This window comes from Fistularia commersonii, chromosome 29, assembly GCF_037954325.1.
Source record: "Fistularia commersonii isolate RoL2024-O1a breed Wild chromosome 29, RoL_Fcom_v1.0, whole genome shotgun sequence".
In the NCBI taxonomy this organism is placed as follows: domain Eukaryota; kingdom Metazoa; phylum Chordata; class Actinopteri; order Syngnathiformes; family Fistulariidae; genus Fistularia; species Fistularia commersonii.
This window is the reverse complement of record NC_141312.1, coordinates 9604087-9619407: the sequence shown is the minus strand read 5'-3', so window position 1 is coordinate 9619407 and position 15321 is coordinate 9604087. Positions and strand designations below refer to the sequence as shown.

The following is a 15321-nucleotide window of genomic DNA, read 5'->3' as shown; positions in this document are numbered from 1 at the left end:
AGTTAATTTCTCATTCACATCAGAACTGCTATACACTGAGGTGATCCATGAACTAAAATATGGAGTTTCAACCAGATATGATCAGTCACATCATATTTACTTGATAAAAATGTACACATTGTAATACATTAAACACTTTAAAAATTGAAGTGTATTTGTATTCTTAACAGTTGGCTTTTAGGAGAGGACCTGAATTAATCCATCCATCGTCTGATGCTTATCCTGCACTCTGGGTCACGCGTGATGATGGAGCTTACCCCAGCTGTCATCGGGCGAGAGTGACTGGTCGCCAGTCAATCGCAGGGCCACTTCCAGAGACAGAAAACATTCACTCAGTCAGTCATGTTTCCCAATTAACCTGCTGCATGTTTTTGGAATGTGGAAGGAAACTGGAGGAAACCCATTCAGACACAGGCAGACCATGCATACCCCTTATCCTATACTTATGACCTGGAGCCTGTTCCGGATGACATTGGATGAGAGACAGAGTACACCCCTGACCGGTCGCCAGTTGATCATAGCGCCACATATTGATACAAACAAACTTTTACTCTCTCACTCGCATGTCTGGGCAATCTAGAGTCTCAAGTTGATCTACTGGATGTTGTTTGGACCGTGGGAGAAAAACAGAGAACCTGGAGGAAACCCACACAGACATGAGGAGAACATGCAAAATCCTCGCAGAAGGCACCCTGTTGGGCTTGAACCAAGGGCCTGGACTTGAATTCACTGCAAATCTTCTTCTCCTTTTGGCTTTTCCCTTCAGAGGTCGCCACAGCGAATCAACCATCACCACTGCTAACAAGAAGGGGCTCAGAGCTGATCCCTTTATGGAGTCCCAACTCCACCTTGAACTTCTCTGTTACACCTACGGCACACCGCACCCCTGTCTCACAGCCAGCATACATGTCCTGTACCAGTCTAACATACTTCTCTGCCATTCCAGATATCCTCGTACGATACCAGAGATCCTCTCTTGGCACCCTGTCATATGCTTTTTCTAGGTCTACAAAAACACAATGCAGTTCCCTCTGGTCTTCTCTGTACTTCTCTGTTAGCATTCTCAAAGCAAATACTGCATCTGTAGTACTCTTTCTAGGCATGAGCCATACTGCTGTTCACAAATGCTGACTTCTGCTCTCAGTCTAGGTTCCACTATTCTTTCCCATAACTTCATTGTATGGTTCAAAAACTTTATCCTTCTGTAGTTGCAGCAATCCTACACATCCCCGTTATTCTTAAAAATGGGCACCATCACACTTCGTCTCCATTCTTAAGGCATCTTCTCACTCTCTAAGATTCTGTTGAATAAACCAGTCAGAAACTCTACCACTGCCCCACTTCCACACCTCCACAGGTATATCATCAGGACCAACTGCCTTTCCACTCTTCAATGCCGTCCTCACTTCACCTTTACTAGTCTCTGCTATTTTGTGGTCTACAATAGTCACCTCTTCTACCCTCGCCTCTCTTTCATTTTCCACATTCCGCATTCAGCTCTTCAAAGTACTTTTTCTATCTTCCCATTACTCTTCAAGCTTCTGTCAATACATCTCCCTCTCTATCCTTAATCACCTGGACCTGTTGTACATCCTTTCCATCGTTATTTCGGTTTCACCCCCCTGTATAGATCGTTCTCTCTCAGCTTACCCTCCGACTGAGCCCACAAGGCATCGTACGCCCTTTGTTTTGCCTTTGCTACCTCTATCTTTACCTTATGTTGTATCTCCCTGTACTCCTGTCCGTTCTCTTCAGTCCTCTCAGTGTCACACTTCTTCTTTGCTAACCACTGTGTCTGTATATACTCCTGAACTTTCTCATTCCACCACCAAGTCTCCTTATCTACTTTCCTTCCAGATGACACACCAAGTACTCTTCTACCTGTCTCCCTGATAGCACTAGCTGTGGTTGTCCAATCGTCTTGAAGCTCACCCTGACCACCCAGGGCCTTTCTCAACTCCTCCCTGAAAACCTTACAACACTCCTCCCTTTTCAGCTTCCACCACTTTGTCCTCTTGATCTTCCTTGTCACCACAGTCATCTTACAAACCACCATTCTATGCTGTCTGGATACACTCTCACCTACAACTACTTTGCAGTCACTGATCTCTGTTCGGTTACCTCGTCAATACAAGATGTAGTCTACCTTGGTGCTCCTACCTCTGCTCTTATAAGTTACCCTATGTTCCTGTCTTTTTGGAAAAAAGTGTTCACTTCAGCCATTTCCATCCTTTTTGCAAAATCCACCACCACCTGTCCCTCTGCATTCCTATCCTGTATACCAAATCTGCCCATCACTTCTTCATCCCCTCTATTGCCTGCACCAACATTGAAGTCTGTACCATCTCTGGGGATATTCTGCATCCCTTCATCTAGCTCATTCCAGAACGTCTCCTTCTCCCCAAACTCACATCCCACTTGGGGGCATAGCCAGTAACAACATTGAGCATCACACCTTTGATTTCCAGTTTCAGACTCATAAGTCTATTTGACATTCTTTTCACCTCCAGAACATTCCTAACAAACTCCTCCTTCAAGATAAATCCTCCTCCATTTCTCTTCTTGTCAGTACCATGATAGTACAACTTAAAGCCTGCTCCTAAGCTTCTAGCCTTACTACCTTTCCACCTGGTCTCCTGGACACACAGTACATCCACTTTCCTTCTATGCATCATGTCGACCAACTCTACCTTTTCCTGTCGTAGTCCCAATATTCAAAGTCCCTACTCTCAGTCCCACACTCTTGCCTTTCCTATTCTCTCTCTGCTTCCAAACACGCCTTCCTCCTCTCCTTCTTTGACCTACAGTAGCCCAGTTTCCACTGGTTCCCTGTAGGTCATTGGTACCAATCGCAGTCGCTCATCAGTTTGACATCAGAGGAATGTATCAATTTAGTCTACAATTGATGCCAATTCAATATCAAAGACATCAAGTTTACATCTGAGAGAAATTAATGGCATGCGACAAAGATGACAATTTAATGTCAGAACAATCACAAACACATACCTAATAAATGACAATTCAATGTCATGGCACTGCATTAAGAATGTAATGAACTCTGATTTTCGAGAAACCTCGATTCAGCCGTAGAAAGTAAGACTGATACATACTGAGTGTTAGAAGGATGCCATGAATAGGTGATTTGAGCTGGCAATGACAGCTGATCCAATTTCTGACTCGGAAAATATTTAGTTTGCAAATATAATAAGATAAACTTTATTAATCCCCATAGGGGAAATTCCTTTGTAACAGCAGCATAACAGTTATAACGTCAAAAAATAAAAAAGTAAAATAAATATCTAGATAAATATAAGTAGAGACAGAATACAGAAAAAGCAAGACATCCACGAATAAATAGACAGCAGCAGCAACAACAACAACAGCAAAAACATCAGGGATAATAATGGACAACATAAAGGAACGGTGAGGGTGAAAAGTACACGACCAGAACCAAATGAAATTATAAATAGAGTAACAATAGTGATGACAAGAATAGAATAAATAAACAAAAATAGGCAGGATGTGTGCGGGTTGGCTCCAGCAAGGATAAGAAAGACAGCAGAGTCAGGGCATGACGTGTGGATGGGTGAGGTGGTGAGATTGTGGAAACAGCAGATGCACCTCAGGCCAGTCAGAGTTGTGTGCCGTCCAGACTGCTGTTGTACAGTCTGAGGGCCTTGGGCAGAAAGGAGCGTCTGAAGCGTTCAGTTCAGGTGGGATGAACCATTGGCTGAAGGAGCTGCCCATCAGCCACAGCTTGTATAGGGGTTGGGAAGGATTGTCCAGAATAATTCCCAGTTTGGCCTTCACCCTCCCCACTGCCACCAATTAAAGATGGTCCAGGTTCGGTCCCACCACCAAGCGGGCTTTCCTCACTTTCATTTGAACCAAGATATAATGACACAGATATATCTGTGAAAGGTTGATATCGGCCATTAAAAATGTGTCAACTTTTAGTTTGAACACTCAATAGTCAGACAACTTAATACTTAATGAATCTATCTAGAAGTACATCTGGGATGCTACTTCATAATAATGGGACTTCAACAGTTCTTATAAGTACCTCCTAAACTTGTCATGAGAGTAAAAGTTCAGGTCTGTCCAGTTGTGGTATTGAGCCTCTTTTGATGGGCAACACAATTCAAACATCTGGGTCTAAATCTGGATTACCATAACAGCTTGGCCCAAAATGTCACAAGCACAGGTCTGCCCCTGGGCATCAGCAATCCCTCAGTTGGCCTTGGACGCCTTGCATGTGTCTTGTGTTCAGCCTGCACAGAAGCTTACAAAAGAAATGTAACCTTCACCAGCCTCCAGATGTCTCCCTTCAAATCTGCCCAGTGGAGTACAAGTTCACGGCCTGTATGGAGTCTACTCCCTTGGCCAAGCAGCATTTCCTACCTGCACCTTGTGCATGCAAAGAAGATAGAGGATTACACCTGTTGATGAGATTGCCAGCACTGTCAAAATGGGTTAGTATAATCCCTCTGATTAGCAGCAAAACTGCAAAGGCTCAATAGAGTATTGCATTGCCTCTCAAATATTCATTCTCAATTAATGTTCTTATTACATTTTTATGTAGTTATGCATAGCAGTGCTTGTCAGTGACAACTGGGATAAAGTTGGTCCGATTTGGTTAACTTTATAGTGGTCGCCACAACTGAGGTATGAGATACCACCTACAGTATGCCCATGTGTGTTTGTTTTGCATCTTTAAAAGAGCCACTTTCCTCGGTTGTGGTGTGTAGGAAGCAGGGTTGACAAAAATCAGAGCTTTCTTGCTGAGTCAGCTCGAAGTTCTATGTGCTGGCTCGCCACTTTTTTCGCAAAATGTAGACAAAGCAAAAATACAAATAAGCTTCGAGGTGTTCTAACTGGTAAGAAGAAAATCATGTCATGAAGAAGTTATACAAATAGAGGCTAATTGTGAAGTAGGTCAACCCCCCCTGGCTTTTCTTTGTTTATATTGAGGAAACACCCAATTACAACCACTGATGTGTGCAGCTCTTAAATGATGTGAACAAGAATGCTGAAGCTTTGACGTCTAACAATCGGTTCGCGATGTGTCAGGGAACCACCCAGAAAGCTAACTTTCAAAGTTACCACGTCTTTCACAGCCTGACGCTACTGTGTACTGCCAAAGAATGTTTCCGCTGTTGAATTGTTTATTTTAATCCTGAATGATTTCAATTTGTCCCGTAAATAAAGAGGCTCGAATGTATAAGCTCTCAGAAAAATAGTGGCCGTACACAGTACAGACTCTGCAAGGTGTAGACACAATTGAATTGCCGTTGCTTTCTATCATCGTTCCCCGTCTTTAGCCACATTGAAGTTGTCAAGACGCACCACAGGGAGCAGAGAATAACATTGTCGGTGCACATCTGTCGCGTCGTATGTAGCCCGTAGTTTTCTCAGCACAGCTACTCCCGGTGAAGAATCTCCTCTTCCACTGTCATCTCAATAAGACAGAGGCACAACATGGACAACCGAGACATTAGCAAAGACGGAATAGGGTGGGGTTGAGTGGGGGGCAATTCTGGAAGATTCTTATGAGTGGAACACGTTTCAGTGGGTTTGAGTGGGGGACTGTTTTGAGGGAGCTAGCGTCCCCCACAAAGCCACAACGTTTAACAGTGTGGCGGGGATTAAAGATTTTACGGTGAGTTTGCTGGTCATTATTGCAAAAAATTAAAAAGGGAGACATACTTTCTTTTTCACCATTTACACCAAGGAGGCTGCTTGCGTCTTTAAGCGTATGTGACTTGATGTTGCATGCTAAGATGAGATGCTACTTTCCTTTTCATTGAGCTGCTTAGCTAATCGTCAGCATGCTGGTTACAACAGCTGATGAGCTAAACTGGCTCACCGGGTATTTAGGGTCATAATAGTCTTCATCACCTCACAAAGTCACCTCACTAATGATGGATATATCTTTCGAAGGCGTCTCATCAAGACTATTTTACCTTATTGTAAAAAGCAACGGAATTTAGCCTTATTACTATCTGTCAGTCATAAATCCCTATCATTTCTACGTTTAGCCCGTTAGCATAGCTGGAGCCTGGTTGTTTTTTTTTTTCCCTATTGCGATTACATGACAGCGCTTTACTAGCGGCGAAGCAAAAGAGGGGGGCGGGGGGGGTCAATGTAATGTGCAGTTTATCAACTCACCCATAAACATGCACTATGCAAGAAAACTGATGACATTTATAGCAAACACAAATTGATTAGTTGACGAGGCTTTGCTCTGTTGCATCTCATACAGCAGATAGTGGGTACATTTGTAAAAAACGTTTAATCATCATGAGTATATTCATGCCATCCAACGTCTGTTTGATTCAACAATACGCTTTGTCCGCACTACAGCACTGTCTTAACCTCACATATTTTTAAATGTGTTTCTTACAGAACCACTGACTGGGACAGACTGACAGGGGTTCCAAGTTTTAAGTGTTAAAATGTCAAGTAAGGAGCTGCAAGTATATTTTGGATGTTTTCGTGGCAAAACGTATAGTCATAAAAAACTTAAATATGGTCATCATATTTACACAATAATAGGACAAAATGGTACAATGAAATGTGAAAAACATTTTTAGTGGTTGCATGATGCTGTAATGCTTTTTTTTTATATAGATTTTGAAGATATAATCTACCCTAAACAGTCAGGTGGTAGGGCTAATAATAAGATATGTGGTACTCATATATTACCTGAGTCTTCGTCCAGTTAGGGGCCGTTTCAATTCCAGTAACATTTTAAGCATTTGCATTGTTTTTTTGTTTTTTTTTTTGTAAAATCTTGAATATTTATGCAGAAATTTTTTCCCCATTTTTAGAAATGATCTGCATATCAAACACACGTTTTCTGACTAACAGGTCATTTCTTTTATTTGCATGTTTTTTATTTCAAGATGACAAGTTGATAATTCATTGAAATTAACTTAAGTGAATTTACATTCTGACAAACAATGAAACAATTTATCACCACAAAATCGGTAATATTTCTATGATTTCTTTTTCACTTCAACTGTAGTTATTTTTCTTCAATTTATTCTCTCTGTAGTGTCAGCCTTGTTTTTATACTACATGTATTTTCTTTTACCTGGATCATTTCATATTGTTAATTGTGCTCACTATTGTAGTCTGTTTATTACTGTTTTACTGTATATGCTCTATATTTCCTTGTGTGACTATTAAAGGATTATCTGTTCTGTTATATATAATTGTCAAACTACAGCGTTATTTATCCAACAAATATGTTAGTCATATAAAAAAATACACATACACACACACTAGGTGGCAGCTTTCACCATTGTCATGCTGACAATTGACCACTTCTTTTCCAACAGAGAGGCCGTCATATGCCCCTCCTCCGCCCCCTGCACCAACAACAGTAAGTATGCGGTATGCACTTCCACCAGACCTGTCCTTGAAATTAAAGGTCTATTTTGAGCCCCATGTTGAACAGATCAATGCGCCTATACTCCATTACTTGCTAATAATATTCCTTATTGCCTCAGCCAGACCGAAAGTTACTTTTATTTTTCCATATTCCCAGCTTCTTTCATTAGTTTCTCCAATTTTCTGTCTTGGCTTTTATTCTTTTTCTTCATTTGGATCATTTCTCATTGCTGTTTGTTTCATGTGTTTCCATTAGCAAATGCCCAGCACTGCAGGGTTTGTGGGGTACAACCCTTACAGTCATCTGGCCTACAACAACTACAGACTGGGAGGGAGCCAAAGCAGCAACAATCGGGCAACGGTATGAATATTAACACTAAAGAAACCTTATAAATGCAAATATATGGAGGCTCTAGAAAAGCAAAAAGAAAGAAAAAACTGCATCAGTTCACATCCAGTACAGTCTCACTCAACAAATGGCTTTGCCCAGAGAAAACGAAGAATTGCTGATGACTGACCTTCATAATCAACATTCTTGCATAACATCTAGTAATGTTGCAATGGAATCAGTTTGACTATTACATCAATGTCGCCGTGTGTCACTGTCTTCTCTCCAACATTGTGGATTGGCTCATACTGTATCTTCCATTTTGTATATGTTCAAATAATATCTTCCTTTCAAAGACTACATTTTTGACAGCCAAGTTAAGTTACTTCTGCAATCCATATTGCCATTGAGTTTAACTAGCTGCTCAACCTGCCCCTGCTTGTTGAGCAGCAATTGATTTACTGAATCCAAGCTGTGTCTTGCTGACTTTGATTATAACATGTCTTAATGAAAGCAAATCTTTAGTGTAACTTTTTTGGCTTGTTCATGAACAATGTTTTTCTGTTGTATGCTAGAGTTGTAGTTTGTATAAGGCCTCAACATTTGCATCATACATTAATGCAGGTGAAATGATTTCGAAACTACTATACTTCTCAATTTTGATTTCAATTTTGGTTTCATTTATTTATTTTAAATGATTTTTGCATTCGCTTTTATTTTGTTGTTTATTTAAAGAGTTTTGATGAAACCCTTCTCCCAAGGTTTCCCAAGCTTTGCTCTGCCTAGTGGGCCAGCTGGTTACCTGCTTAGAGCGGCAACCAGCTCTTATGATGACCCTTTTTGTTCCTTTGCCAGAACTCATCAGGAATAAACATCCCAAAGCCCCCAAAGCCCCCCGATAAACCACTGATGCCATACATGAGATATAGTCGAAAGGTAAGCACAGTGATGAATTGGGATCGCATCATTATTTGTTTGGTTTGAAGATTTCACTATATTATGTGGAAATAAGTAAGACTGTTCGTGACACTAGTAGTTGTTTTGCAAGGTAGGTAAAGCCATTGAAGTCAGGACATAACTAGTCCACGTTACACAATGGGAATTATCAGCTTGGAGATGGCGCTTAAAGCACTCGGCCTCCTCTGGTTTGTGACCTCTCTGCAAAGAGATAACCATTTATAGCCCCTCCAACCCAATCCAACCCCACCCCATGTCTGGTTCTCATCACCAGGTTTGGGATCAAGTAAAAGCCTCCAATCCTGATCTGAAGCTATGGGAAATTGGGAAGATAATCGGTGGCATGTGGAGGGACCTCACTGATGAGGAGAAACAGGATTATTTGAATGACTACGAAGCAGAGAAGGTTGGTTGTTTTACCAGGGATGTTTATGGGTCACTCTCTGATGGATGACCTGTAGATGTGTCTCCAACAGTCATGTTTACTTCCTCTCTCCTCCTCTCATCAATTTTTGCCTAGTTGATGAAACACTGTTGTGCTGCTTCTGTTTCTTTGTCATTTCTTTAATTACCAAATATAGATTGAGTATAATGAAAGTATGAAGGCGTATCACAACTCGCCAGCCTATCTGGCCTACGTCAATGCAAAGAGCCGAGCAGAGGCTGCTCTGGAGGAGGAGAATCGTCAGAGGCAGTCCAGACTAGACAAGGGCGAGCCCTACATGAGCATCCAGCCAGCTGAGGATCCAGATGGTAAGAGTGAAGTCTGTGTTTTAAGATTTGAGCTTTTTAACAAGACCTTGTAATTGCCGCATAATAACATGTCGCCAGTTATCCTACTCCACTCCCCTGTCCCTCTACCGTACTGCCATGTTTGGCCACTCACAAAGAAATTAACAGTGTCTAATTTTTTTTTTTTTATTTCTCTCTCACACCAACTAACTTCATATCCTCTCTCACTACCTCCAAAAAGACCTCCTGCCTGGCAGCTCCAACTCCAGCATCCTTTTACCAATATATTCCCTATCCCTCCTCTGTACATGACTGAACCATCTCAGTCTTGCTTCTCTGACCGTCTCTCAAAATTTTTAAATTGTGTTGATAAAACTCATTCCTGATCCTATCCATCCTGGTCACTCCCAAAGAGAACCTGAGCATCTTCATATCTGCAACCTCTAGCTCTGTCTCTTGTCTTTTCGTCATTGTAACTGTACCTTTCAGTTCTTAATAATACTTTCAAAACAGAATAAAACATGGATTCCATCAAATCTGAGAGTAAGAGGTTGATTAATGTTTAGTTTCTAGCTTGAGATGCACAACTTTTTTCATAATAATTCAAAAATACCTGTGTGTGTGTGTGTGTGTGTGTGTATAATGTTTAGCTAACTTGAATGATATTTCACCATTCATGAACCTCTAAAGCTGGACTTTATTGAAATTTGCAATAGGTTTACAATTGACAATCTATTTGGACATAATTCTCCAACACCAGACAGTGTGGGAAAAACAACTACACATTGTTATTGTCCTTAGTCTATGTAGATTTTAACTCTTAAATAATTGATTTAAAGTAGGCCTCTTAAGAGGCAGAAATAATTCAGAAAAGGAAAGAACATTTGTTTGTAATAAATGTATATTAGTTAATTACAGGTCTTCTTAAACTTACACTTCATATTTAGTGTGTAAAAAATCATGGGTTTTATATGCCCAAATACAGACAATGACAGATGTATTCTTCTTGTAATGGTTTTATAAATGAAAGAAGCCATATACAGGACTTCCAATGTTTCATTATAGGTCAATCATATGCCAGATTCCCGATGCTTCTCTGACTTATTGTCTATGACTCAAATGTGTTTCATGCCTCCAGATTACGATGATGGCTTTTCCATTAAGCACTCAGCTGCAGCTCGTTTCCAACGCAACCACCGGCTGATCAGTGAAATACTTAGTGAAAGTGTTGTTCCTGATGTGCGCTCCGTTGTTACCACAGCTCGAATGCAGGTCCTCAAAAGGCAGGTGCAGTCTCTGATGGTTCACCAGGTAAGATTACTCGAAATCCTCGCATCACCGTGATGAATCTGGTATAACTATGCTGTTGCTGTGCCCAGAGAAAACTGGAAGCTGAGCTGCTTCAGATTGAAGATCGTCACCAGGACAAGAAAAGAAAATTCATTGAAGCGACAGAGTCATTCACAAATGAGCTCAAAAGGGTATGACAGCCATAAGCTCCTAAACTCTTGCAAGCACATTCTGCATTGAAACTACATGTATGTTCCTGAAGTGTATTGTGTAGCTGGAGATCTGGGCCACGCTGCTGTTGAATAGATCTACGTACTCATTAAGCTGTCATTCTTTACTGTTAAGTGTTTTGGTTTCAACTATATGCTGCTTGCTGCATTTGTTGTCAGGACATGTCATCTTTTTTTCTTATTTTTTTTTTCCCCAGAGTGCCTCTTTTATAGAATGATTAATTAATTAGGTTGATTTTCGAAGCCTGACATTTGACAAAAGAAAAGAAGATCAACTCAATATATAAAAAAAATCTTCCAATCAGGCATCGTTATAACTAATACAAATGATTCAAAACTGATTTCAGTTATGCTGCATGAAGGTGGAAGTAGACATGGAGAAAATTTCGGCCGAGATAACCGCAGCTGAAGAGGCCGCCCGGAAACGCATGGTGGAGCGTGAAAAGGATGCTGGAGAACATGATGCAAGAGATGCTCCTACCTGTGTGTTAGCTGAGGAAGAGAAACATGTGTGTGCAACACATGGCAACAAATCCAAGCAAAATCCTTTAAGTGAAAGTAACAACAAAGACAGCGATGAGCCTGAGTCAAACAACATGGATAAAGCAGGTGAGACTCACTCCCTTCAAACTCAGCTGAAATCTGGAGAGAGTGATTATATGTTGACACAAACTTAGCCCTGTGATCTTTGGAGCAGGATTAAGTTGAAAAGTTATAAAGCTATTGGTGAGATAGGTAAAAGAAAGTACTAACAATGGGACTACAAGGAATAAACTTTAATGGCCTAACCTGCTTTATTTTATCGTATTTGATCTTTGGAAGGATGCTGTGAGGCATTCGCAGTGCTTCTGTTTGAATACTGCATTTTTGGGGGCACTGCCCATGATGATGCAAACAACATACTGTATGATAAAGGAGCACAGTAAAATAGAACTTTTGGGCTATATCTCTGACATTGTTATTGTCAACTTCCGAACAGTATAGTGGTGTTGCCTGGAAACATATGGTGTTACTATATATTAACATGCATGTGTATCTGCTGACTCATTATTAATTTAGGTTCTGACAAAGTGCCTATTGTTTGTTAGCCCAGTTGATGTTCAAAGTCCCACTTGAATTTTATTTCTCTTTTGACAAATGATTTTTAATATTTTTTTAGCTTTTAATGTCAAGTTTATTTTAATTCAGTTTTCCCTTAAAATGTATATTTTTTGACATCAAATAAAAGCTGCGCTTATGTAATATCAACATGTAAATCCTGAGCTGACATTGAACTGGGCTATTGCTCAAGTTCAATTGCTTAACTGACTGAACTAAATTCCTTACAAGACAACATCCATTTGTTTCCAACATGAAATTATCTCTGTAACATTAGTAATGTATACATTATTTAAAGTTAAACAATAAATTGGTCATACAAAAATTCCAAATTTCACCTTTGGGACTCTAACTACAATGGCTGACTTAATATACAAATAGCATCAGACCATTATTACCAGGAGCAAAGGTAGGACAGAAGATGACATGCTGGAAGTGGAGGATGACAGCAACAAGAACTTCAGGGAATAGTTGAGCCAGGCCCCGGGTGGTAGTTAAGAACTACAACTGGGCAAAGACAGCAAACTTGACAAGTGAGACTCGCAGTAAAACACTTTTTGTGTCACCTGGGCAGAGGAAAAAAGGAGACTATGTGTCATAAGGTGAAGAAGGATGAGGTAAAAACAGGCCTATAGTGAGTTTTATGTGAAATTGGACACTAAGAAAGAGAGAGACCTGTACCAATTGGCAACGTAAGGAGCTCAAGACAGGAATGATGTGCAGCAGGATAGGGTGATTAAGGATAGAGATGGACATGAACTTACGAATGAGGAAAGTGTGATGGCAAGATTGTTAAATAGATAGCAAGATAGAATACTCTGAAGAACTGATGAACAACCAGAGTGGGCGGGAGAGGGTTTGAGAATGAAGAATAGAAAGACAGTTGGTCCTGATGACATAATGGTAGTGGTATGGAAGTGTCTTGAAGAGGCACCAGTGCGGTTTTTGACTGGATTGTTAAACAGCCCTTGAGAGTGAGAGGATACCTGAGGAATGGAGGAGGAAAGTTCTGAATAGTGACATTTTTCAAGAACGAGGGTAATGTTCAGAGCTGCATCAACTACAGGTGTATAAAGCTGAAGAGACATTCCATGAAATTCTGGGATAAACAAGTGGAAGCTAGGTTAGGGAAAATTGGTTGCAAATTTGTGAGCAGCAGTATTTCTTGCCAAGGAAGAGCACTACATATGCTATGTTTGCTATGAGTGCTGATGAAGTGCAGAGAAGGCCAGAAGTAGCTACATTGTGGCTTTATGGAGTTAGTGATAGTGTAAGACAGAGTGCCAAGAGAGGAATTATTGAATACCATGTGGAAATTAGGAATGGTAGCGAAGTATGTTAGAGTAGTCCAAGGTATGAATGAGGGTCGTGTGGTAAAGATGAAGTGTGCAGGAGGAGTCTCAGATAAGTTTCAGGTGGAGATGGAACTGCATCAAGGACTGGCGAGCCCTTTCTTTCTTGCTATTGGTGATAGAAAGGCTGATAGATTGTCAGACATAAGTCTCCATGAACTGCGATGTATGCAAATGACATTTTAATTTTCTGTGAGAGTATTTACCAGGTGGAGGGGTACTTTTAGACATGGAGATAGTCTCAGGAGAGAAGAGGAATAAACATAAGTTGCAGTAAGCTGTAGGTTGTGTGCAAATGAAAAGCAACAAGTTGGAAGAGTAATAATGTAGCAAGTGGAGGGGAGGAAGTGGGACTGTCAAGTGTAATTTGTAACTAGGAGGTGATTTCTGACCAAAAGACAGGAGGCAGAGCTGAAGATGGCAGACGTAAAGATGTTTAGGTCAATTTCATCTGGGAGTGGTGAAGATGGGCATGATTAGAAACAAGTACATCAATAGGACAGGCCAGATGACACATCTGTCATCAGTGAAGCCAGATTGAGAAGATTTGGTCACGTCAGGAGGAGAGAGAGGACATTGATAGAAGGATGCTGGAGATGGAGCTACTAGTTCAAAGGAAGGGGGAATATGGAAACAGATGATCCACTAGGGCGGCCCTTAATTAGTTAGAAGCTGAACTAAGAAGTGCAAGATTCACCTATTAATGCGAGCAATTTTTTTTTTACCCCCAAATGTGACTATTGATGAAGATACTCCATTTGCTTGTTGTTCTCTCTGACAGGTAAAATGCTCTTGACAAAGTCAGCTGTTCCGGTTGTAACTGAACTTGTTGTAATAAATCACTGAACCATAGAACCTGTCAAATTGGGAAGTAGTGTTTGTCCGTCTGTCTCTTAAAATATTTCGAAACTAAGTAGAGATGCTTTGTGACTGAGTGGATCCAGTTCACATGTGAGCATGTGTCTTCCATAGTGAAACAGAAGGCCTCTGTGGAACTAGAAATTCACCCAGGCAGTGAGGAAGCTGCATCAGAAGACAAAGAAAGTGTCATGGAGGAGACCATAGAGGAGGGAACTAGTGACAGCAACACAGGCTCAGAGACAACCTCGGCTCAGACTGAAGACGCCCTGAATTGTGAACCATCAGAGGTCCTGAGCAGGGGCCGATCTGGCAACTGACTCTCAACAGTAGACTGAATCACCTTACCTGCTGGCGATGTCATCTCACGGGCCAAAGTGAATGATGCTTTTTCATTTATTAAAAATGTCAAGCACTCGAAGCTGGCAAAGCAAGGTCCTATCCTACATCAACAGCTGCTTCGTTGCGCCATGTCATCTGTTTTTCTTCTGCAGAAAAGGAACCTCCACTGGCCCTTTTCCAGTGTACACATATCTCTTGCAGTAGATGGACTATTTGGATATAGATAAAATTCATGATCATTGTTCAGTGTTGAATCTACCAATGTATTGCAGTGTCATTTATGCCTTTTTGTTTAATTTTTGCATGTTAAAACAAGTTGGAATATTGTTAAACAGCGTGACCTCCTGTCAGGAATAAATCTGTTTATTGTCAGTATTGCAGTCACCAGATCATCTCAGGAGTTCTTAGTCATTCAAAACTGTTAATTTTGTTATTTATTTTTTGCAGTTTTCATTATTCTACTTGTGCATCCATTTGTAAATCATCTGATCATTGATGCTGTACTGTGCTCTCTCTGACAGTGTTATCAATTTTGCTAGATGTCAATCAAATCGAAATCTTTGGCACATGTCCGTAATTTTCAGAAAACGGATGGAATTGTGTATAAAGTTGAAAAGTTTGCTTAAACTGAAATTTTCATGTTAATATAAAACAGCTTGAAAAACACAGCCAGTCATTGATGGAATTTTGTTTTCCATATTTATATCAATAAACTTCCTTTTTTTTTTTTACTGTAAAA

At 40.5% G+C, this 15321-nt stretch overlaps 1 protein-coding gene across 2 annotated transcripts; it reads left to right on the top strand.

Annotated features, from left to right (window-relative positions):
• Positions 1-5525: 5525 nt before the first annotated feature.
• Positions 5526-15321, top strand: LOC147216939 (SWI/SNF-related matrix-associated actin-dependent regulator of chromatin subfamily E member 1-like). 2 transcript variants are annotated; one of them, XM_086176760.1, is made up of 11 exons: positions 5526-5659; positions 6406-6462; positions 7344-7387; positions 7652-7756; positions 8579-8659; positions 8955-9086; positions 9262-9433; positions 10551-10723; positions 10792-10893; positions 11280-11541; positions 14355-15321. In XM_086176760.1, exons 2-11 carry the CDS (start codon positions 6456-6458, stop codon positions 14558-14560), a joined length of 1284 nt encoding a protein of 427 aa, XP_086032886.1. In that variant the 5' UTR covers positions 5526-5659; positions 6406-6455; the 3' UTR covers positions 14561-15321. The 2 variants fall into 2 exon arrangements, with proteins under 2 accessions (XP_086032886.1, XP_086032887.1); XM_086176761.1 differs by lacking the exon at positions 8955-9086.